Raw genomic sequence first — 23,369 nt, 5'->3', positions numbered from 1 at the left:
GAGGGTTGGGGTTGTTTTCATTGAAATCGAACAATATAAAGGTACAATGATTCTGTCTCCATCAGGAATAAGCATTCTGCTCTAGAGAGTGGCTCAGTACTGCCACTGGCAGGGGGCAGCACCGTGTGGTGTGGGGGAGATGGGCTCCACGGGGGCCCCACCACTGACACCTCCTTGGGTGGGAGGCTGAGACCCATTTGGGGAATTAAGCTTGTGTTTTATTAGGAGAAGCAGGTAAAGCTTTAGCTGTTTTTAAACCAGGAGCCAATAAGTCAGGCTGGGCTTCTCCTGACCTCTGGAGCTGGAGCAGCGCCTGAATCATCCGTTTACGGTTGATCTTCCCGATTTTAGCCATGCTGTAAAGCTTCTGAAATGACAATCTTTAACTGTGGCCACGGAGCCCGGTCAGCAGGACCAGATGGCTGCCTGACCTACTTGCAGTTGGAACGTGTGGCCAGCGCTTTTGTGCCAGCCCATAATGATCATGGACCGGCTCACTGCCACTCGGGATGTTACCGAAGAGAAAAGCCCTTGAAAAGGCATCGCACAAGGAGCTGGTTTGTGCTGTTTGGCTGTGCTGAGCCCGGGGGGGAAGCTGCCTTCGCCAGCCAGTGCTCCTCTCTCGAACTGGAACTGGCAATGCAGTAAGGGCTGAGGCTCTTAGCTCTGAGCTGAGCAGGTGCCAACGGTGCTGGCCAGGGCTGCTCCACCGCACAGCTCCCCTGGGGAAGGCATTGCTCTGGTTGAATGAACCGTGTGCTTTGGTCTGGGGGGGTTGAGGGGTGGCTGGGGTGCAAGCTTTGCTAAACCTGGGGGAGCCCAGGTTTGCAGGCAGCTCTGTACCCCCAAGGGCACCATCTGGTGCTGCTGCGGTGTTAAGGCACAAACCCCACCAGCCCAAGCCCAGGGTACAAAGGTTGGGCTTGCTCCTAAAGGGCTTTTCCAAAGCACTTGATTCTACAGAACCCACGAAGCGGGGCAAAGAGCTGGGGCGATGCCGGGACCGTGATGCGCTCCCAGGGGACAAGGCACCGGAGGCGGCTGCAGCGCCGCGAGTCCCGGACGAGCCCCACTAGATGGAGCCAGCAGCTCACGGACGGCCACGGCCACCCAGCCCTGCCCCACTCGTGTCCCTACTGCCAGGGATGCGGTGTGGGGCTGGGGCTGCCCTCCCACCCCGCACCCCAGGGCTGGTCGTCACCCGTCCCCATGGACAGATCCTCACCCCGTGCCCTCCACAAGCCCCAAACCACCCTGCTCCCGGTGAGAGGATGCTAGACTGTCCTTCGAGCATCAGCCTGTCGTTTGGTTTGCTCTCCTGGTGTTTGGGATCCTCTGAAACAGTCATTATCTCACAGGGGTCATATTGGAGAAACCCCACTGGAGCTGGTGGGAGAAATCCCGTGGAAGTGAAAAAAAACATCCTGCACGTTGCTGTGGCCTCAATCAGAACTAGCTCACGAGCTGTAACCAGTTTGGATTAGTTATGTGCAGGACTCCAGCAGGGAAAGGGAGGCGAAAGAGGAGGAACAGCAGAGTTAGGAAGATGGGAACAGCAAATACATAAGAGCATCTTAAACCGGCCCAGGGTGGGCACCAGCCAGGGCCACCACACTGTGTTTGTGGTAAACCATTGTGTCCCTCTCACCACATGGGACTGTAGGTGTGAGCGCTGATACTGCTCCCACCCTGGAGCTTTGGGGACATGGGAGCCCTGGCAGAAGCCACCATAGAGCCCCTGCAGCTCTCCAGGGCCACCCAGTCTGTCTCCATTAGTGGCCACAAGCTGAAAAGGGCAAGAACAAGGCAAATGCATAAAATCCCTCCTCTGAGCTTGCCTGTGCTTGTGGACATTCACCTGCAAAGGTGTCTGCAGGGCAGGACTTGCTCCTCTCCCCATGGCTGGCACCAGCAGCGCCAGGTCCTGCTGAGGGGCTTTACAGGTCACTGCATCCCCCTTAGGAGCTTCTGCCATTCCCTCCAGCCATAGGAGAGGACAAACAGCTCTGGATGCCCTGACCACGGCCCCGCATGAACCCGTCCGTGGCTGTGGAGGCCACAAGTCTGCAAATACAGCTGCTAATTGCTCCTGCTCCAGCGGGTTTCCCTCAGATCCCTCTCGATCGCTGATGCCTGTTCCATAACAGCTCCCAGAAACCTTCTCCCATCACAGCTTGTGCCAGCAGAGCATCGCTTCCATCTGGGGTGGATGGTGCAGCCTCTGCCCTGCTGCTCCTGCCCTCCCAAAGCCACCAGCTCCCTGGCACAGGGGCTGAGGGCTGCTCAGGACAAGGCTTCTGGGCTGGGCTGTGGTGATGCTTGTGAGCACCAGCACAACCCCATGCTGCACACCCTGGATTCAGCACCCTATGTGGAGCCAACACAGCTTGAGGGGGGTGGCCCAGCAGCAGCCATCAGCATCTGGACCAGAGCAAAGCGAAGCTTTTTTTCTTGCTGGACATGGGTGACTTCAGAGTGAAAACCTAGAGAGGGGCCAGCTGCAGATGGAGTCTCTGCAGGGAAAATCCTCCATAGGGTTTTCCCTTACAGACCCTGGTTTCCTGGGCTAGGGAAGGCCCTGTCTCTCCACCAGCCTCTCTGTGCCATCCTCATCCTCCTGCCCAGAGCTCAGGGTTTGGGCTGTGCAGACCTCCCTGGTGCTGGCTGGGCTGCAGCAGCTGCAGGAGCAATTGTGTGGCGTGCTGGGGACCAGCTCTCTGTCGAGATCAGGCAGGAGATGGAGTCATCAGCGACCCCGGCCCAACCAGCGGCCCTCAGCCAAGGAGGAAACAACAGGAGAAGAAACCCTTCAGGGAGCCCACTGGGGAGGAAGAGAAAGACTGTGGGCACCCGAAGTGACGTCTGGCACAACCTCCCCATGGAGAGCATGGAGACCGCCGGGCAGGCAGGGCCTCGGGGCTCTGAGTCAGGCCACCAACGTCACGAGCTGCCAGCTCCTGCAGTGCTGGAGCCCCGAGAGCCCCCGTGGCGGATGGGAGATGCTGCTGGGGTCCGTGCTCACTGGATGAGGTCGTAGGGAAGATGCTGCAAGCAGGGACCTGGGAGCTCAAACCCAGCAGGGGAAGGCAGAGCAGAGCACAGAGGTGCTGCCCTCGTCCCTAAGGTGCAGTCCCCTGGTCCAGGGAGGGCAAAGTCACAGATGTCATCAGCTCCACGGCAAGTGCTGCTGAAAGAAAAGGTGTTTTCAGCCCTGGAGCAAGCGCTGGGCTGAGGGCAGAGGTGCTCAGGGCTGTAGCAGGGTGCTCAGTAGCAAGTTGAAGACCCCTTTCAATGTGAGTGCTTTTCCTCACCTCTTTCTTTGCAAGGTTTGTGAAGGGGCTTCTTAATGCCTTCTAAAGTGCAGGCTCATGCAGCAAGGCACCGGCAGTCAGCCCTCCCTGTGCAGAGCAGTGATCTTCAGTCCTCCCTCTTAGGCTCCCAAGCTGTGCTGGGTGAGAGAGGAAAGGGGACAAGAGGGCAAGCATCAGCTTCACACAGTGCCTGCACCATGTCTTCTATGGAAAAACAAATATGGGGTAGGGGGGAGAGGGGGGAAAGAGAGGGACTGGGCTTTACAACCCAAGTTTACAAGCCTGGATGGAGCCCGCAGCAGCTCCAAGTGTCTGGAAGCTGTTGGGAGGACACCCTTGCAGCAGAGGGCTTTCCCCTCCCTTTGCTCAGCACCATGGCTTTGCAAACAGGATTTTCCTTTGCAAACACCATGCACAAACGCAGCCATTTGTGTGCAAACGCCCCCACCATCACACGGCCCCAAAAGAGCCTTTCCCCTGAGCCCACCACAGCAGCACCCCGTGGTGCTCACCGGGGCACATGTCCCGTGCTATCTGGAGCGTGGCACAGCAGCAGCGATCCCAGTTTGTGAGGGAGCAGGGCCAGAGCAATGCCAACCCCATGGGGCCGTGCCAGGTCGCCCCGCACCGCTGGCGCTGCTCATGTGAATCAGGCACAAACGCTCGCCTTTGTTTTCTCCTGTTTGGGCATCACGAGCGTCCTGGGCTTTGTGGGACAGGAACTCACTGTAGGGTTATTTTGTCTTCATGCTGAACTCTTCCTGGAGATGTCAGCTGCCAGAACGTGTCATTTCTGCTTCACGGCTCTGCCTTAGCAGCCTGTGGACGTGACAGTGACAAGAAGCAGCATCCTTGAAGGAAGGGCTCGATCTGGATGGTTCTTTAACACACAACTGTGGCTGGGCTGAGCTGGACCCTCGGGGTGGCTCCGAAGGGGGCACGGACGTCCATGGAGGTGTCTGTGGTGGTGGGGACATGTCCATGAGAAACAGCCTCATTCACTGGAGGTGCTCCTGAGTCCAGAGGAAGGACACAGCCATCACAGCTCTATCAAGGGCAGCGGGATGCTGCCGCCCACCCCCGGGCTCTCCCATCGCCCTGGGCAATGGGAGGTGACTGGAGCTAACTGGGTTGCTGCTCCCCCTGCCCTGGGCAGGCAGGAATGGCAGAGCTGGCAGGGTTTTTGGGAATGAGATGAGGGGCGAGTTCTGCCTGCGGTGCCTGCAGGTACATGTGCCCATGGGCTCCTTCTCCCCATCCATACTGGGAAGATGCTTCACCAGTGTGAGCCTGCCTACAGAGAGCTGCAGCCCTCCCCATAGCCCCTATTGCTCTGGGGCAGGGTGTAGGGCAAGGGCTGGTGAAATAAACACACTTCTGTCTTACACCTGAGCTTGCAGCAGCCCCAAGTCCCCTTCCCCTGGGCTTGGGCAGGATCAGTCCCAGTCTCATTGCTTTTAAGGAAGGGTTTAAAGAGCAGGTCAAAGGATCACCCCTCTTGGATATCCAGTCCTCTGACAGCAGCAAAGGCTCACTCTCTTGTCAAGCACCACAGGAGGGATGCTGCAGAGCCCAGCAACGCTGCTCCCATAAAGTGCCCTTGTTCCTGCTTGGCTGCAGAGGTTCAGCTCCAGGCCCCTTGTGCCCCCTCTGAGCCGGCTGGAGGGCAGGGAAGGGATGCGAGTCACATAAGTAATGGCACAGGTTAATGCACAGCACCCACAGTGCCAGTGAGATGGATCTGAGCACCGAGGTGTCCCCAGGGAGGACAATGTGCATCTGCAGGGCACCTCAGGCACCGCATGGCATCCAGGAGCACCTCAGAGGCCTTTGGATGCATTCCTTCCTTTCCCAGCTGGAGAAGACCCCGTGCAGGGTGAGCAGTGTCCCCGCTGCAGCCCAGGAGAGTGGATGGCAATCTGCAGCCTTGCACTTTAATTTTCACCCTCAAAGCACGTGAGCAGGGGATGCAGAGGTGCTTTGCCTTCCATGACTCAGTTCACCCTGGAAAACTAAATCCCATTTCTCTTCCCCACGCAGCAGCTCCTGCAGAGGATTTTAGCAGCACTCGGGGACGGAGCCGAGGCACTGGAGCTGTAGATTGAAGGCTGGGACTTTCTTCCTTCCCACATCCCTGCTGTGAAACGGGGACGCACTTGGCCAGCATCAGCAGCACAAGCCCCATCCATCAGCTCTGATTAAATACGGGCAATTGTTTCGAACGTTATTGGAAGGGAAGGAGAGGAACACCCGAGCACGCACACAGGTCACTGCACAGGGAAAACAAAGCCACTCGGGCAGTGCAGAAGGCTCTGCCTGCCCCACAGGGTGAGCGCGGCCCCATTTGGGAGATGGAAAGAGGTCCTCAGATCCTGGTGTGATATCAGCATCTCTCCCCAGTGCCACTGGAGTTACACCGGCCTTGATAGAGATGAGACCTGATTTTGAGCATAAAGCAGCTGAACCAGGTATCTTAGCACTGCCAGCTCCTCTCTGCTCCACACTGGTGCCGGGGGAGGCTGATGGAAGCGAAGTGCATGTCACTCCCCATCTTCAAAGCCATTGAAGAGCCACAGAGCTCGGCTCAAGCGCTCGGGAGCAGCTCTGATGCCAGCACACCCCATGTGTGGCAGCTGTGCCCCCCAGCCCTGTGGGGAAGAGGAGCCCTGAGCCCCCCATCCCACCACCAGACCCCCAAGTCAGCTCATGCAGTGTCCCCTGCCCTTCACTGCCCTCTTGCAAATGGGCTTTGGGGGTCTTTGTTATTCCCAGCACATCACCGCTCCTGGCTCAGCTGCAGCCTCTGTCCCCAGCCCCTCTGCTCCCCCAGGGGCGCAGCCGCCCCATTGACCACCAGCACAGGGGCCTGGGTCTCAGCTGGTTTCCAGCTGGAAGGAGGTTCTGCAAACCAGAGCCATGGCAAGAGTCAGCCCTGGGGGTAGAGCAGGGGCCTTGCCAGCAGACAGCGAGGGGAAGGTCCCGTTTCACAGCTCCCCAACTCCCGTTTGCTTCCTTGGAAACAGACACCAGGAGAGCTCAAGGAGCGGGTGGGTGCTAGGAGCTCGGAGAGCAGCAACGGGGCTGGGGATGGAGGAGCTCAGCACAACGGTGGCCCTGGGCTGAAGAGCAGGGTTGGCTGCGGCTGATTGGCACCGACAGGGAATGTGCGTTAGGAATGAGGCATCCTGACAGTGCTGCAGCCCCGGGCTCTGTCTGCAGAGCCCAGACAGCAGCGGCTCCTGCAGCGCTGTCAGGAGCTCTCACAGTGACACCAGCCCTGGGGATGGGGATGGATGCAGTGTGGGGAGCAGGAGGAGGAGGCTTCCTCCTCTGAACCCAAGGGGGGCAGGAGGAGAGGTTTGGGGGTGCCCGACCATGCAGCCCCCACTGTGGGACCTGGCACATGAAGGGGGAGCATGTGCAGAATGCATGAGAACCTCGTGGTTTTCTGACTGACCCATCCTTTGCACACCCCCTGGAAAGGAAGGAGCAGTCTGACCATCGATGTGGCTACAGCAAAACCCAGCTCAGGGACAACACCGAGGTCACTTTTGCCCTCTGAAGTAAAGGTTTATCTTGTTATTTAAGGACAAGTGGTCACTGGGGAAAGGGCAGAGGGCTGCGGTGCGGAAGCCCAAGGAGTTAAGGCCATACAGTGAGTGGGGAAGGGACTTTCATGGGCAGTGACAGGCAGCATCCCCGGGGGGTGTTTAGAGCCTGACATTTCCGTGCAGTCTGACAGAAGCAGCCCAAACCAGCAGCTGGTTTCGGGGCTGTGCCATGGCTGCCTTCGCACAGGGCACGATGTGAGCAGGGCTCGCAGCGGGGCACAGCCAGGGGAGGGGAGGCTGCAAACGCTGCTCGGGGACGGGACCGGAGCCCAGGTGGTGGGGTCTGAGCACGACGTGGTGATGGCTGCAGCCTGCGAGAGAGGGGCTGCGTCCCCAGCCCGAGCTGCCGGGGACCCCGGGAGGGTGCAGGCAGCTGAGGGGCTGCTCTGGCCCCATGGGAAGCTGGAGGGGGGCTCCCTGCGCTCCCAGCTCCCCAGTGTGGGGTCACAGGCACCTCCTGCCTGTGTCAGACCCTGCTGCACCCAATGCAGTGGAGCTGCTGAAGAGCCATTTCCCTTCTGAGGCTGCCGTAAGAAGCCGTGCGTCCACTCCTGGCTCCCCAGAGCCCTCCAGTCACCCCTCAGCGGTGCCGGGCTTTCTCTGAGCTCCAGAGCAGCTCCTCTCTTCCCTTCACAATGAAGGGGTTTGGACAATGTCAGGACCCTGCACTGTGTTCCAGGGATGCTCTTACCTAATCCTGCCATTTTCTCCAGGAAAAACCTCGCCCATGCATGCCAGGATGTGTATCAGTCACACAAGGATGCACTATCAGGTACACCCCTGCCAGTCCTGCCCTGGTTGAATGCTGTTCTGCCTTGTACCATTCCTTTTCATGCCTCTTTCACATTCAGCCCCACTGCTCCGTCAGCATCTCTGTCCCCTCATCTGCATCCTGAACCCAGGGCAACAAGACCCATCTTGGTTTCGGGCTCTCATGACCACGTTAGCATCAGGCACACAGCCAAGAGCACCCACGGAGCCCAGACTGATGTATTCATTTGCAGCTGAACGCAATGGGGATGATCACAGCCCCCTCCCTGTCCCCAGCCATCGCCTCTGTGGCTGCAGCCTGGCATGGAGGAAGCTCAGCCCCACGTGGAAGAGGTTCAAGGCTCAGCCCCATGCGGAAGAGGCTCAGCCCCACTCAGAGCAGCACGTGGGAAACCAGCTGCCCAATGCACCTTATAACCCCCCAAAGCTGTGACACCTCAAAGTGGATCAACACTAACAGGAAGCCACACTCTGGTGTCTCAAGAGGTTAAGGCATGTGCCAGGGCTGAGCTTCCTACCTGAATGCCACCATAACGGGCAAAGCCAGGCAGAGCCAGGCACTGGGAACACCGGGACCACAGGCTGGCCCCTCGGAGCTGCAGGACACACATCTGAGACCCCGGCATCGCACATTTCATCTCCTAATGCCCTGAGAGCGTGGCCACAGGGAGCATCACCCGTGTCACCTGAGGAAAAGCCGTGGCGACGGCCCAAAGAGGGGTGAGCTTTGCTCTCCAGCTCATAATCCCCACCAGGGCAAGATAAGAGATGCTACAGAGACTCCTCCAAGCCCCAGAGCAGCTGCGCTAAATCCCTTTAGTCCTCAGCAAGACCTTTGTTTACAGGGACACTGGATGTGTCTAGTACAGGCTGTTCATGTGCTGCTGCCCACCCCTTCGCAGTGCTGGCCCCTTGGTCCCCTCGGAGCAGAGGGACAGCAGAGAACAGTGGCTTGGGTCCAGGCTGTCAAAGCTGAGGTGACCTCTTTTGCTTGGAAAAGGTGGGTTTTGTGCAGAAGGGATGAGCTGGGGAATGCCTGTGCCAGGGTCAGCTCCCCCTTGCCCCCATGCCCGGCTGCTGTGGGTGACACCAGGGCTGAGCACCCTCGCCGAGGGCTGCACAAGTGACATCGGTTTCCATGAGCGCAGCGCTGGGTTGGATCAGCCCCATCCCTGAGGAAGACCCCATACACCTGGCCAGGGCGTGCCATGAGGATGCCCTTGGTCCTCCCGAAGCGGTTGGTGATGCCAGCAGGGATCTGCTCCCATCCTTCCTCTGCCAGCACACGAAGACCCCAAATCCAGCCCTGCTCTCCTCCCCTCTCCCCACTGATGCCCAGTGCAGGGCTATGGGCAAAGCTCAGCCCTGACCTCTTGCAACCTTGCCATTACAGCCTTCACCATCAACCCCACTTTGCCCTGGGGTTCATTGTGCAGCAGGGAGGCAGTGGGGCAGGAGGCAGGGTTGCTGTGACCCTCTCCAGGGCTGATCACCCCCATCTGCCCCCCAGAACAGAGCCGAGCCATAGGTTGTCCCTGCTTGGGGTGGGATGTACCCCGCGGTGGCCTCACCAGCGCTGGGAACAGGCTCCATCCGGTGACAGGCTGTTCCAGACAGCGGCCCCACGTATGGATGATCCATCTATGCATCGGGAGGGCTGCGGCTCCCCTAAAGTGGGGGTGGAAGCTGTAGGGTTCAGATTTCTCCTCTCACCTGCCTCTAAATCAAAGGACATTCGGATTTAATCCCCGGGAGAGGTTTAACCCTCTCCTGTGTGGCTGGGTGTCCCCATCCCCGGCCAACCTCTCCTCCTCACTCCCATCTTTTGCCTGGTCTCCTATCCAGGGTTCATTCCATATGGGAGAAGCGAGGCCTCACCCCTGGCCCCTGCCTGTGGTGCCGAGCAGCTGGGGACGTGGTGTCTGTGGGGTTTCTTGTTACTGGCTGCTCCCTGCTCGCCTTCTCAGCCGAGCACCAGCACCAGCGCTGCAAACGCAGCGGCTCTCACGTACACCATGAATTTAACCAAGGGCAGAAGCAGGAGGCAGAGGCACAAGCAGGTGGTGTGGGGTGGAAGCATCCTGCTGGCATGGGCTGCCCCTGTGTCCTGTTATGGGGTGCCCGGGCATTGCAGGAGTCAGCCCACGTATCAGCAGCTCCATCAGCTGGCCCAGCCTCATGGAAAAGTGTCACGGTGCTGAGAACTGTTTGCTACCCCGTTTATAACGATGCCTGTGAGCAACGGGCAAGGCGCACGCTCCCACCAGCCAGGAAAGCATTCCCCTCCATGTCACTGGGTTACTGGGGCACCACGTCAAGGACTGGAGCCGTGCCCAGCACCCACTGCTCCTCGGAGAGCATTGCTCCATCCCCTCTGAACCGTGACAACCGAGATAGCTGCTCCCCAAAACCACGTCCAGAAGCAGCACGGGCTGTTCCTCAGGTGCCTCAATGAGGCACATCTTGGTGCTGCAGTGGAGCCGGGTCTGGCAGCAGAGCTGGGCAGCAGTGGGAAAGGTTCCTGTGCTCTTTTGGGTTCCACCCTCACACAATCACCTCAAGGCACCCAGCACAAGGCTTTGCCGGTGAAAGAAGAGTGGATGTTTGTGCAAGATGCTGCAGAACCCGGCAGAACGTTAGGACCTGGTTTGGGGAGAGCTCCATGGGCTGGTTCAGGAGCATGGGCTGGTTCAGGAGCAGAATAGGCACCGTGGTGTCCCACGTCGCAGGATGCACACAGCAGTGGGAGGGAAGAGTGCTACTTGTGCAGAGCCCAGTTTCTCCCTTATTAAATGCTGCTGGCTTTTCCCAGGAGCAGGGGTCCAAGCCCTTCCTCTGCCCTCATCCCTGCTCCTGCTGCTGCTCCCCGGTGCTTCCATGGTGGGAAGCAGCAGTGTGTGCACCGTTTTCCACCATTCTGCCCCAAACCTCCCCATCCTGGCTGTTGAAGGCTGCCCAGCCCGAGGGGGCTGCACGAAGGCAGGAGCTGGCCGGTGTTTCAAGCCCAGCTCATGGCTCTGTCTGAGCCTTGCACTGACGGGGACCTTGGGGACCACCCTTCACCTCCTCCAGGGTATCCAACCGCTCTGTGGCTGATGGCTTTGGGGTAAGGATGACCAAGAACCCTCTTGTACATCCCCAAGCACCCCTTGCTCCAAACCTGCCTGCAAATGGCAGGTGTGGGGCTCCACTTGCCCCAAACCCACCCCAGCTTCTCCATGCTCCATCCCAGCTCCTGCCCATCGTTGCTGTCATCCCCCCATCCTTCCCTCACTGCCTGCACTCCTCTGCCAGCAGCTCAGGGCTCCCTTGCAGGCAGGTCCCTGCCTCCCTCCCTTCCTCAGGCCATCACCGTCTCTTCTGCAGGCACAGAGCCCAGGGCACCACGCTCCAGTCCCCACGGGTACAGCACATGCCCTCGGTGCAGGACCCAACACTCCACCCCTGTTACATGGATCCTGGCTGCTCCCTGCTGAGGCCAGGAGCCATCTCATCGGACCAGTGCACAGCTAAGGGATGCAGAGCGTTGCTGTAGGACTCAGCCATGACTGTCCCCAGCTCCCAGTGTCCATCAAGGGCCTCTGAGTCTTTCCCTGGGGGAAAAACAGGCCGAAATAATGATGCTTGTGTAATCCCTGACTCAAGCTGGCCAAGCCTCCCTTGAAAACCACAGTTTTTAGGGACATCGTTCCGGGTACAAAAGGCTGAAGTGGAAAACAAGTCGCTGCATTCATCCTTCCCTGATTTCTTCCCTTCGTTGCACACAGTCCCCCTGTGCTTTGCTTTCCCTGCTGTCAGTGGACAGAAGCTAATAGGGAACGAGATATTCATGCAAAAGGCCCTTGGAAATATTCATTGCTCATCTCTTAACAAGATTACCCCTGAAATCCTCCATCGCTCTGAGGGAGATTTAAAACCTTCCAGGCTCTCGGTAACCATAGCAGCACAGATGTGAAAAGGAAGGGGAGACAACTGATGTGAAAAATCACTGGGGATGTGCAGACAGGCTGCGTGCGGCTGCAGCATCGAGCTGCTGCTCTGCAGCACACTCCTTTGTCTCACAGAGCCAGGGCTGGCTCTTCACCTTGGCCACACCGCGCAGGACACATCCACTCCTAACAGGAACGACTGCAGACACTGGTGGTGACGCAGTGGTAGTGACCCAGTGCTGGCTCCCATGGCACCAGGGTCACCTTCCCGGGCACTGTTTGGGAGCCCCTCCACGGCTGGCGTTGCTGCTTGGTGTTCCCAGTGTGTCCATCAGCTCGCAGCTCCTTTCCTGCAGGGTGCTGGCAGTAACTGGGATGGTTTAGAGCCAGGCTGGGGGTTTGGAGCCCAGGGTCCCTCTTCCCTCCTGCCTCCTCTTTCACCTTGGGCACCATTTCTGCACCTGTGAGAGAGATGGGTGCTGCTGAGGTTGAACAGATCCATGTTTTGAGACCCTTTGGAATAAAATACTGGGAAAGAGAGCAGCAGTGAGGGCATCGCACAGGCCCCCAGCACCTCCTGAGGGCTGGCTGAGCCCTGCAGAGCTTCACCATAAGTGGCTGGGAGGACCTCAGGAAACCCGTTTCATCTCCCTGCCCAAAAGCCTCCATCACTTTGTCCATTTAAACACAAAGAGGCATTAACCCAAGTCTTTCCTAGTTAAAAATGTGGGGTTTGGCTTTACACAGCTTCCAAAGCTGGGGTGAGATTACTTATCATGCCCTTCTCCCTCCCCTCTTCGGTTCTTCATTCCCACTGATGCTGGTGATGCACCAGGCACCACAATGTGGTCACTGCTTTGTTCACGTGCCTAAACGCAGTTCATCCATCCCTTCCCCTGGTCTTTGGCTCACATAAGGTCCTATGGATGTGCCATGACATCTTCCGTGTCCTCAGCATCTTCTAACTCCTGAGGCTCAGTCCTTAGCACGCCTACAACGTGACAACAACTGGGGAATTAAGAGGCAGGAATAATTGTTGTGAAAAGGGCTTTTGGAATCAACAGGCTTAATTCAGCCAGAACCAAAGGCTGAAACTGGAACTTTGCTATGGAAAGAAAACCAATGGCATCTAAACTACACAGATGGGTCCAAAGCTAGAAAAAACCCACGCACGCATACAAAGGTAAGAAGATAAAACTCATTTTAGCTCTTGAGCAAGTTCCCTTTGTATTTGCACTTGGCATAAATCAGCTTCTGAACCAACCGCAGCATGAAATAGGGACGGTGACTGCTGAGGAAACACGGGGCAACCTGTACCTCCATGAGCAAACTCCCTTGCAGAGCTGATGCCCATCCATGCGGAGACGGGCACGGGCACGCATCCCACCTCTTGGCCTGACGAGCCCAGCAGCCGTTGTGGGGCACTGTTTCACTGGAGCAGATCACAGCCAGTGCTCCTGCCCGTGAGCACTCAGCACTGCAGAGGCCGTGATGCATCGCTTCCTGGAGCTCTTGTTTGCCCCTCAGGTTGAATCTGCCGCAGAGTAACGGGCAGCTGAACGTGCCGGTTCTGACACACGGGTTTCAGGGGAGCTTATGCTCAAATATCTCATGGGTCCAAGGAAGAGCTGGGGATGTTTGCAGCATCCCTGTGTGAAAACCCAGCCGCAGGTGAGTGTGAGAAACACCGTGGGTGACATCGGCCAGCTCCTGCCATGTCTGGCCATGAGCCACCCAACGGGTGAGGGACCACCGCCGAGCAGGGGTGCTGCCAGCGAGCCCATGCCAAGCACCACAGGGAGCACAAAAGGGCCGGGCAGCCTGCGCAGCGTGACGGCTGCAACGCTGCCGGCTCCCTGGCGCTACTGACAGTGGTGAGAGACGCAAGTGCAATGTGCAACGTAGCGCGGTGCTCCCCAGGGCTGCAGTGGCTTCCCAGGACTGAGCTCCGCGGATTGGCCCGGAGCACCCCACTCTCCTCCCTCCCTGCCCTCCTCCTTCAGCACCCACAACCCACGGAGATTGGACAGCCGGGTGCCACATGGCAGAGGGGAGTCAGGATACAAAACGAGCTGGACCTGGGGACTGCAGCGGCAGAACAGCCGGGAGAAGTTTGCAGGGAGGTGGAACCGAACTTCCCCGCCTGCCACGAGCCGGTGCCGGGGAGGACAGACAGAGGGGCTGCGGCCATCCAGGGAGCCCTTTGAGGCGAGCACCAGCGGCGGAGCATCCTGTCCCCTCTGCGCTATGTCCCTGGTGGTGAAGGAAAAGAACCACGTGCGGTTGGTCTTCTTGGGCGCTGCCGGCGTGGGCAAGACAGCCCTCATCCGCCGCTTCCTGATGGACACCTTCGAGCCCAAGCACCGGCGCACGGTGGAGGAGCTGCACAGCAAGGAGTACGAGGTGAGCGGGGCCACGGTCAAGGTGGAAATCCTGGACACCAGTGGCAGCTACTCCTTCCCGGCCATGAGGAAGCTCTCGATCCAGAACAGCGATGCCTTCGCCCTGGTCTACGCCGTAGATGACGCCGAGTCCTTTGAGAGCGTCAAGAGCTTGCGGGAGGAGATCCTGGAGGTGAAGGAAGACAAATTCCCTCCCATCGTGGTGGTCGGCAACAAGGCGGAGAGCGGCAGCGAGCGGCAGGTGCCGGTGGAGGATGCTCTGTCGCTGGTGGAGCTGGACTGGAACAGCCGCTTCGTGGAGACGTCGGCCAAGGACAACGAGAACGTGCTGGAGGTGTTCAGGGAGCTGCTGCAGCAAGCCAACCTGCCCGCCCGGCTCAGCCCCGCGCTCTGCAAGAGGAGGGAGACGCTGCCCAAGGAGCAGGCGCTGAGGCCTCCCATGAACAAGACCAACAGCTGCTCCGTGTGCTGAGCCGCCCGCCCCGCGCCCGCAGGCAGCAGAACCGGCTGGAATCTCAGGTGGGCTGGGAGGGGAGAGGAGCTGCCCCGGCCAGAACCAACCCTGCTGCCTCCAACCTCTCCCCTCCTCATCCCCACCCTGCCCAGGGGGACCGGGGAGAGCTGGAGATGAGCAGGAGGAGGGACTTGGAAGGGATGCTGGATGCTGAGGGAGTGCGGGGAGAGGGTGAGGTCCTCAAGAGGCAGGAGGGGTACCTGGGAAACAGGCAGACAAGCAGCGGGGCTGTGTCTGTGCCCATCAAAAGGCAGATGTGGGCATCGTGCGGCTGCCTCGCACCCGCTGCTGCCACTCTCCTGGGTCTCCTGTGGGGCTGTGTCACCTCACCCCAAGCACTCCATGGGCAGCCTCCTGGCACGGCTGGCAACAGGTCTGGTGTCCAAAGTGGTTCTGGGTTTGTACCTGGGGGTAGAGCATGTGATAGGGCAGTCTGTGCACCTCTTGAAGTCTCTTTCTCTTCTTCTATCTTTAAGCATACCTAATAAACACATTGCTTCAAAATGCCTGGGTTTTTCTGTTCTACTTCAAACGCTGCAGTGCCCGATATCGGGGGTTATGCCCGGACCCCTGATCACTGAGGTTCACAGAATCCCAGCCTGGTTTGTGTTGGAAGGGACCTTAAAGCTCCTCCAGCTCCAACCCCTGCCACGGGCAGGGACACCTTCCACTAGAGCAGCTTGCTCCAAGCCCCTGTGTCCAACCTGCCCTTGAACACTGCCAGGGATGGGGCAGCCACAGCTTCTCTGGGCACCCTGTGCCAGCGCCTCAGCACCCTCACAGGGAAGAGCTTCTGCCTAAGAGCTCAGCTCAGTCTCCCCGGTTCAAGTTTGTGTTTCCCTCCTCCACACTCACCTGGAGCCCCGGGGGAGCCTGCCCAGCTCTGCAGCCTCCCCTGGCAGCGTCAGGACATTTGGCGTTCAGATTCTCCTGACAATTGAGCCCCTGCAGTTTCCACCAAGCAGGAGGAACTACAGTTAAAACCTCTCCTATCACATCCAAGTGCAGAAAGGAACAACCATTAAAAGGCAGCTGAGCCACTGAAACAAACCATAAACACGGTACAAGGAGATACTAAAAGGAGTGAGAGAAGGGCACCGAAGGGCACTATTTCCTGTGCTTTAGCATGCACTGCACTGATTTACTCTCTCCTCACACAGCCCATCCTTGCTGTAACGAGCGTTCAACCTGCTCAGTGGCCACCCAAACACAACAGATAAAGACATTCAAGCTTGGTGGGTTAAAGAGTCACCCACCCTGGTCCAGACCCAGGGGCACTCTCAGGAGCCCAGCCCTGCAGCATGCTGTGCCCCTGCTCAGCCCAGCCACGCGGGCTGATGCGAGATTGCTGCCATGATCTCAGCCCTTTCCCAACCTGGGCAGAGGAGATGGTGCTGGCAGGGAGCACCCAGCCTCCCTATGGGCATCCCTCACTGGGGCACCCTGCAGCCACCCCTCCATGGGCACTGGCGCAAGGACAGCGACCTCCAGGCAGGACAATTCCTCCTCCTGGAGCCTGAGGCAGGATGAGGCCAGGGGCAGGCGGTGGGGAAGCTTTGCTGCATCCATGGCTCAGGATGCCCTCGCTGCTCTCCCCATCACAGCCACGAACCTCATGCTGCTCACCCAGCACCTCAGGGATGCGCAGAGCAGCTCAGGGCAGAGCCTGGTCCTGGGGAAAGAGGGCTCCTGCCTGCAAGGGATGAAATACAAAGAACGTTCCCTTTTGGCAACTGGCCCCCAGTGCAGTGGGGGCAGCCACAGGGATGCTGCACCGGGCCTTTTGGGTTACCATACGATGCTAGAAGCACACCACCACCCCTTTGCAGTGCATGATCAGGAAGCTGGGATGAGCAAGGCTTCCTGCCAGCACCCTCCTGCCTGCTTTGGTCCACAGGAAGGGCTAGAACAGCTCCTCACGCCCTGGTGAGGTCCCAGGTACCCCCCAGGCTCCCTGAGCTCCCCATGCCCACCACTGGCTCCCCTGGCAGAGCAATAACCTCTGCATGATCCAGGCCCCCCACTCCCAGCCATCCCTGGCCCGTGACCCATGGGGAACAGCAAACACTGGTGCTGAGATGCTGACCGAGATGCTGGAGCTGCAGAAGTTGAAAAGACCGAGGTGCAGGAGCTGCAGACCGAGGTGAAGGATGTGCAGGGAGCCTCTTGAAGGGCACACCTCCGTGTGCCGCTGCAGTACTGGGCTCTAGCAGTCAGTGAAGCCATTGGAGGAGCTCACCCAGGCCTGCCCACCTTATACAGCCCCTCCAGCCCTGCCAGGGGCGGTCCCAAGTTGGGATGAAGGGCAGGGATGCTGCTGGGATGAAGGGCAGCGCTTCCCAAGCCTTTTGTCTCTCACCTGCGCAACCTCCTCTTTGGGGCGTTGCAGGTTTGGGGTTGGTGTTTTGCAGCACTCACCTGAAGTCCGGATGCATGGAGCTGTTTGACTGGGGTTACACGCAGCTGGGGTGCTGGGGTTACACACAGCTGGGGTTACACACAGCTAGGGTGCTGGGGTTCTGGGTTACACACAGCTGGGGTGCTGGGGTTACACACAGCTACCTTGCTGGGATGCTGGGGTTAGGAAGCATTGGCCATGCAGGGATTCTGGCAGGACAAGAGCCTTTACGTTGCCTGCTCCCCAGGCAGGGCTGCAGGGCACCCGAGCGCCTCAGCCCGTGCCACCCCTCGGGACACCGCGTTTTGCTGTGCTATCAAAGGGCAAACGAAGCAGCAGGGCAGGAGCCCCTGGTGCCTGCCCCAGCGCTGTCCTCCGGGGTGCTGCGAGCTCTGCCCCCGGTTGCTGCCTGCCCGTGTCGGTGCTGCGGCTCGAGCAGCTGCGAGAGAAGGGCAGATGTGCCGAGCGGGGTTAAAACCAGGCAGGTTTTGTGCCCGAGATGAGCGTGTGCAGCCTGTGCCCCACTGAAGAGTGCGGCTGAGGGCGCCGGGGGGCAGCTGGGTGCCAGAGGGGTGCCCGGGCACCTCTGTGTCCGCGCAGTGGGATGAGGGGAAGAACCAAGCCCCTGCAGTTCATTTTCTTTCAACACGAAGGAAATGGGGTTGGAATCTTCAGCTCGGCTCTGCCCGGGGGGCTCCGTTAACGCAGCCCGGAGCACTTGCAGCCCCAGGCACGGCTCTTGGTCTCCTTGGGTCAGGGCTCTCACCTCCAGAGCAGCAGCTCCAGGCCGCGGAGAGAGGATGCCGGTGATCATGGCCCCAGGGGCAAGCGGTGCCGCTCTGTCTCCGTTAACGTGAGGCTGTTACAGTGCCCTGGGGCACGGATCCAGGGAAAAGCCTTGGTCTGGATGAGCCACACGCAAGCACGACCCCAGGACGGCATCGACAGCCCGGACAGCAGCTGCAGCAGCACTCGCTTTCATCACCCTGGTGCTCTGAGCGAATCAGCTCAGTTTAGGTTTGAGTTGGTTTTTCACAGGTGTTTGAGGTGCACAGGGCACTGGTGCCCTGGGAGATGAGGAAGGCAGCCCCTCTGCTCTGCTCTGCTCTGCGTGTGCAGTGCTGGTGTCCTCAGCATGAGAAGGACACGGAGCTGTTGGAGCAAGCCCAGAGAGGCCACGAGGATGATCAGGGGCTGGAGCATCTCCTGTATGGAGACAAAGCTGAGACAAGGAGGCACAAAATGTGATCAGTTCTAAGTACCTAAGTTTGATGGCTTTGTAACGGACAATAACTGCGGTGCTTGAAGGTAGTTGACACGGGTTCAGGTCCTTAGGACCTTAGTACAGAAAGTGTTAAGAAAAGCAGAATAGAAAAACAGGACCTGGGGATGGGGAGTATCCGGGACTAGCAGATGTCCAGGGTGGAAGCAGTTAAAGTGACTGGTAAGTAGGACAGGATGATTGCTGTTTGTGGTGTTAATGAAGCGGGTGCTTCAAAGACTGCCAGAAGTGATGAAGATTGTTGGGAGAAGTAAACGACCCCCAGAGACCACCACCACATTTTGGTACGCATGCGGGGAACTGCCTGGAAAATGATGTAATCCATATGTAGCCTCATGAATATGTATGTATGCCCGGTGACCATACAAGGATGGCCCGTGTAGCGGTACGGGGACACACATTAGGAGGAGCCATCCCCGTGTCTCCCTGTGCCGCAATAAGGAATGACCTGCTTGTCAGATTGAAACTGTTGGCGAGTTTGTTCCTGGAGTTTTCTCCGAATCAGAACATTGGGGCTGTTCAGCCTGGAGAAGTGGAGCTGCGTGGGGACCTCAGAGCATCAGTATCTATCCAGTATCTACCTACAAGGATGCTGCAGAGGGACTCTTCATCAGGGACTGCAGCGATAGGACAAGGGGTGATGGGTTCAAACCGAAACAGCGAAAGCTCAGGTTAGATATAAAGCAGAGGGAGAGCTGCAAGCCCCCATGTGCCTGATGGGTGCTTGGCGCTGCTAGGTCCTGACTGATGTGAAGCACAAACACTTAAACCAAGGTCAGCGCGTCTGAAAGGGAAACATCTCAAAGCATCCCCTCCGCGGGGCTCGGCCTTCGGGCGCTTGGCTGAGGGAGGCCTCGGGCGGCGCTGCTCGGAGCAATTCGCTGTCGCCATCTCGTGGGCAAAGTGGGAATTGCAGCGGGGGGAGGCCTGGTCCGTTTCCTCCTGCCGCAGGGAGGCCGGGGTGGCCGCTGCTCCCCAGCGATGCTCTGCATCCCGACCGGTGCCCCACGAACACACACAGGAACCGGGCGACGCCAGCGAACAGCCCAAGGAAGGACTGAGCACTGCTCATGGGAACGGCTCTGAAGGAGAACTCACCCGGGCACTGTTTAGGCAGTGTCCAGCTCCTCCTGAGGGACACTGCGCTGCCTGGAGCTGCATCTGTGAGAGGAAGATGTTCGTCTGCAGCACGTGGAAAGCCCAAAGTCAGTCAGCATCGATATTACCGTTCTTGTGAACCCTTCGGACACCCACAACACACCTTCCCGGCTAGAACAGGCTGCAGCAGCTCCGGGCAATGCGTGCTGCAGTGTTGGAAGCATTCCCAAAGAGGATTTACAGTGCTTTGCCTTGTAATTGACGGCTCAAGAGACAGAGAGGAAGTGCAGAGCTTTGCTCTTTCAAAACGAAAAGCCTCCATTTAGGAGACTGAACGAGTCTGTAAACACCTGAGTTTGTGTCCTGCTTCTTTCCAGGGCTAAGGATGCAGGCAGCTCCTGAATGGGCCTTAATAAAACAGGGCTTGTCCAGGCAGGAAAAGAGAGGAGAAGTGGGGTTTGCTCTCCTGACCCAGGTGCTGCCAGCAGTGAATGGGCAGCACCTCGTCCCAGCCTCGGGAACAGAGGCTTTTCATTACAGCTCTGCTCATCCCTGTTAAGGCTCCAGCCCTTAATCACAGGGCAGCAAGATCCAGAGGTGCCTGCTCTGCTAGAAGCCCCCACATCCCTTGTGTTATCACCCTGCAGATCATGAACTCCTGGCCTCTGCCATGATGCCCAGTAAAAGACTGGGTAAATCCTCTAACATGGCATTCGCTCCACGTCCCATGCAGGACAGAAGTCAGACACATGCTCGATGCCTCTGCGGTCCTACCACTGACTGCAAAGTGCTTTTAAGGCTCCATCAATCACTTGCTATGCCAGCTAGAAATCTGCAACTTAAAAGCCTTGCATGGACAGGAACACCAAGAATAACCCATGTGGGCATGTGGTCTTTGGCCTCCTCGACTCATTGGAGATACAAAGGGAAAAGGAGACTTCTTCAGCCCGTTCCCTCTAAGTTCACTTCAGGGAAGTTTCTCACATGGTGAATCGCCAATGTTCTAGCATTTACCTGGATTCTATACAAGAGATTGAACAATCAGTGTCTGAACTATAGAGCAATAAAAAGCACTCTCATCTTGGAGATGTCTGTACTAAAAGACGCACAGTCTGCCACCTATGTGATTGGTTTGGATTGTTTTTTCCTCTTCCCTTCCCTCATCTAAGGACAAAAGCAAAACTCACTTCACTGTGTCTTAAATTTCTTAGCATGAGGGTTTAGTGCTTTGTGCTTCATCTCCACTAACCAGTGACCAAATAGAGTTCTGCTGCTGGCAAAGCATCAGCTTTCTTCTCCGTCAACCCCAGTTTTAGTCTCTAATTGAAAGCAGCAGCACCCACGGTCCAAGGCCTGGTGCTGGGCTGGAGTCGCTGGTCCCAAAGATGCTGAAGCACCCTGGGGAAATGACTGAATCTGCTCCCAGCTCCACTCCCATCCAGGTTATTGAGTACATTCACAGAGCAGGAGGCAGCAAAAGCTTAAAATGCAGCTCAGGGAGATGTCACCATGTAGTAACCATGCTGAGAAGCAAGAAATAAGGGATATTAGACTAATAGAGCAGCTTTAAAGCCACTCTTACTACGCGCTCCTGTTTTCATACTGGTGGTATTAAGAAAACCATCGCTGAGCCAGAGCTACCAGGGAGAACCAATTTGGTGGTTGCTTTGTGGTGCTTTTTCCTTAATTGGAGCAATTTTGAGCTGCCTCAGGAATGAAACTCGCCCACAAACCAACTCCATCCTCCCACACTTCCTTCTAGCGCCGTCCCTGCATTCTCACCCTCCTTACCAGCTACATCCTGCTTGTGATGCTGCACACTTAGACGTGTTGGCAAAGGGCAGCTCTCCCATCCTCATAGTGTCTTGGAAGCTGTTCAGCAATGAAAGCATCACAAGGTAATCAATCAGAGCTATCTGCCAATTTGCACTCTCCCTACAGGCTGCTCCTGCGCAGTGATGGACATTGATGTCTGTCCCCCCTTATGTACTTCAGGTATTCAATGCTTGGGCTGAGTCTTCTACTGAGCACAGTTATATCTTGGGTATTTCTGAGTAGGTAACCGCTATAGCTCACACTGGTAGAAGGGGCAATGCTTTACCTGCAGAATAACCATCTCTGCCTTTATCAGAAAGTTTCCTGTCATCTGTTAGGAGAGAAGAGATGGGAAGGAGATAGATGAATGCCAAGAAAATGCAGAAAAAGCAGGTTCCTACTTGAAATCATATAAAAATAATGAAAACTCTTTTTTTTTTTCATGCTCCTGTGGTGTAAAGCAGTAAAGCATCACTGTGAACTATGAATAAAGCAGCCAAAACAATGAGACCTACTGCAAAAATGAGAAGGGAATCTGCTCCTTCCCAGCGCCATCAGTAACCCACGCTGTTAGTCTGCTTGCATACATCCTTTGGTATAGATTAAGAATAATTTAAGATGAATTAAGAAGCAGGGAAAGGCTGCAGGAGATAAAACTGCAGAGCAATTACAGAGGGATCTCCACACCTTTGAACATTATCAAGGCCATTCCCCTGAACAAAATGGAACATTGAAACCAAGGAACTCTTCCATTAACTCTGGACAGGTACAGGTGGGGTCCAAGGCAAACCACCTTTACTAATCATAGTATTTATTGAAAGCAAAGCAATCTGATTGTGTTTTAGACCATTTTTAATAACCCTGAAATCATGACTGCACTGGGACCACGGTTTCATCAGAGAAAATTTACAAGCAACTTGTTTCCAATGCATCTGACAGTAAAAAAGCCAGACACCGGGGGCACACACAGGACAAGGTGTTGTATTCGTTCCTAATGAAGCATCTTCATTAGAGAGGAGATAACGGTGGGAGCGTGAGGGGTTCCAAATGGTCAGCTCGACTGCCTTTGCACAGGCTGGGTTGGCCGCTGGAGGATGGAGTCTGGCAGCTTGCAGCAAGCAATGGTTAACCTGAGCAATTGGGTGCATCCGCTGGACGGAGACACCCAGACCCCACTAGAACAGGGGCATGAGCAGTCTGTCCTCCCTCAGGAAAGCTACAGTGTGGGGGAGCGCTCTCCCACATTCCAAGTGCACGTTGGGAAGGAGGGGCAATGTGAGAGGACAACAGTGGGGCTGCTTCCGTAGATGTTAGGGTTTCATGGGTACATTACTGCCTTCAGAGCAACGCAAGGATCTGGGTGAAACAGCCCAGGAGACCTGCAGGGAGCTAAAGGCGTGGGTGGACGAGCCCACGGGCTCCTTTGGATAACCACTAAGGAGAACACTGCGAATCACAGGCATCCCCAGACACGTGGGGATGCCCTTTACCTTGGGCCTGGCTGGGGACACCAGGCATCCGCAGAGGTTACGACGAGAGTTCGTGTGAGCTCCATATCCCGTGCGGCAGCGCTCCCGTTCCCTGACACCGGCCACGCAGGACGTGAGCAGAGCTTGTACGTTCAGCATCAACACAGCGACACAGTGAGCACACCTCCATCGGGACAACGTGACAGACATCTAGCAGCAGTTCATACACAACAACAAAAGACAATCCTTACAGGTCACCTCTGATCTGGTACCACACTATAGCTGCCCATAACCCAAATCCTAAAGGGTTTTTCAATTCCATTTCCAGACTCTTACAACTTCAGTAATTCTTAACATATACAGATATCCATATACATTTGTTTGAATTCAAAAGCTCCTTCACATACACAATCATCTATTGAATTATCAAGAACAATAATGCATCTTGGGAGCAGAAGAGCAAACCCATCTGCTTTGCCAGTGCCACCCGCAAACTAGACAAGGAGCTAAGAAGTTTGACAGTTTCAGACCATTTAGGAAAGAGAAATTCTCTTGCCTGAAGCCAGGGGAGCCATGCAGTGATAGTGCCATGGAGGGGACAGCAAATGCAATGTACAGAAAAACACAAAATTGGTAGAACCTGTTTTCTGGTAGAGATTCTGGAGCCAGCAGGAGAACCCTCCTCATCAGGAGCAAGCTTCACCATTGCAGCAATACTGGGTAGCATTAAAGCAGAAAAGAGTGACGCTGAAAATAAAAGGAGCTACAC

General features: G+C 56.9%; 1 protein-coding gene across 1 annotated transcript; it reads left to right on the top strand.

Annotated features, from left to right (window-relative positions):
- Positions 1-13,532: 13,532 nt before the first annotated feature.
- On the top strand, positions 13,533-14,987 carry LOC134174701 (GTP-binding protein Rhes-like). Its single transcript, XM_062639926.1, has one exon. The coding sequence runs from the start codon at positions 13,870-13,872 to the stop codon at positions 14,494-14,496; it is 627 nt and encodes a 208-aa protein (XP_062495910.1). The 5' UTR covers positions 13,533-13,869; the 3' UTR covers positions 14,497-14,987.
- Positions 14,988-23,369: the final 8,382 nt, after the last annotated feature.

This window comes from Pezoporus occidentalis, unplaced genomic scaffold, assembly GCF_034315485.1.
Source record: "Pezoporus occidentalis ecotype Australia unplaced genomic scaffold, CSIRO_AGI_Poc_V1 ctg62, whole genome shotgun sequence".
Taxonomy (NCBI): Eukaryota; Metazoa; Chordata; class Aves; order Psittaciformes; family Psittacidae; genus Pezoporus; species Pezoporus occidentalis.
This window is presented reverse-complemented; position numbering and strand designations above follow the sequence as displayed.

Coding starts and splice junctions, on each gene's coding strand:
- LOC134174701 (XM_062639926.1), top strand. CDS start 13,870: ATGTCCCTGGTGGTGAAGGAAAAGAACCACGTGCGGTTGGTCTTCTTG.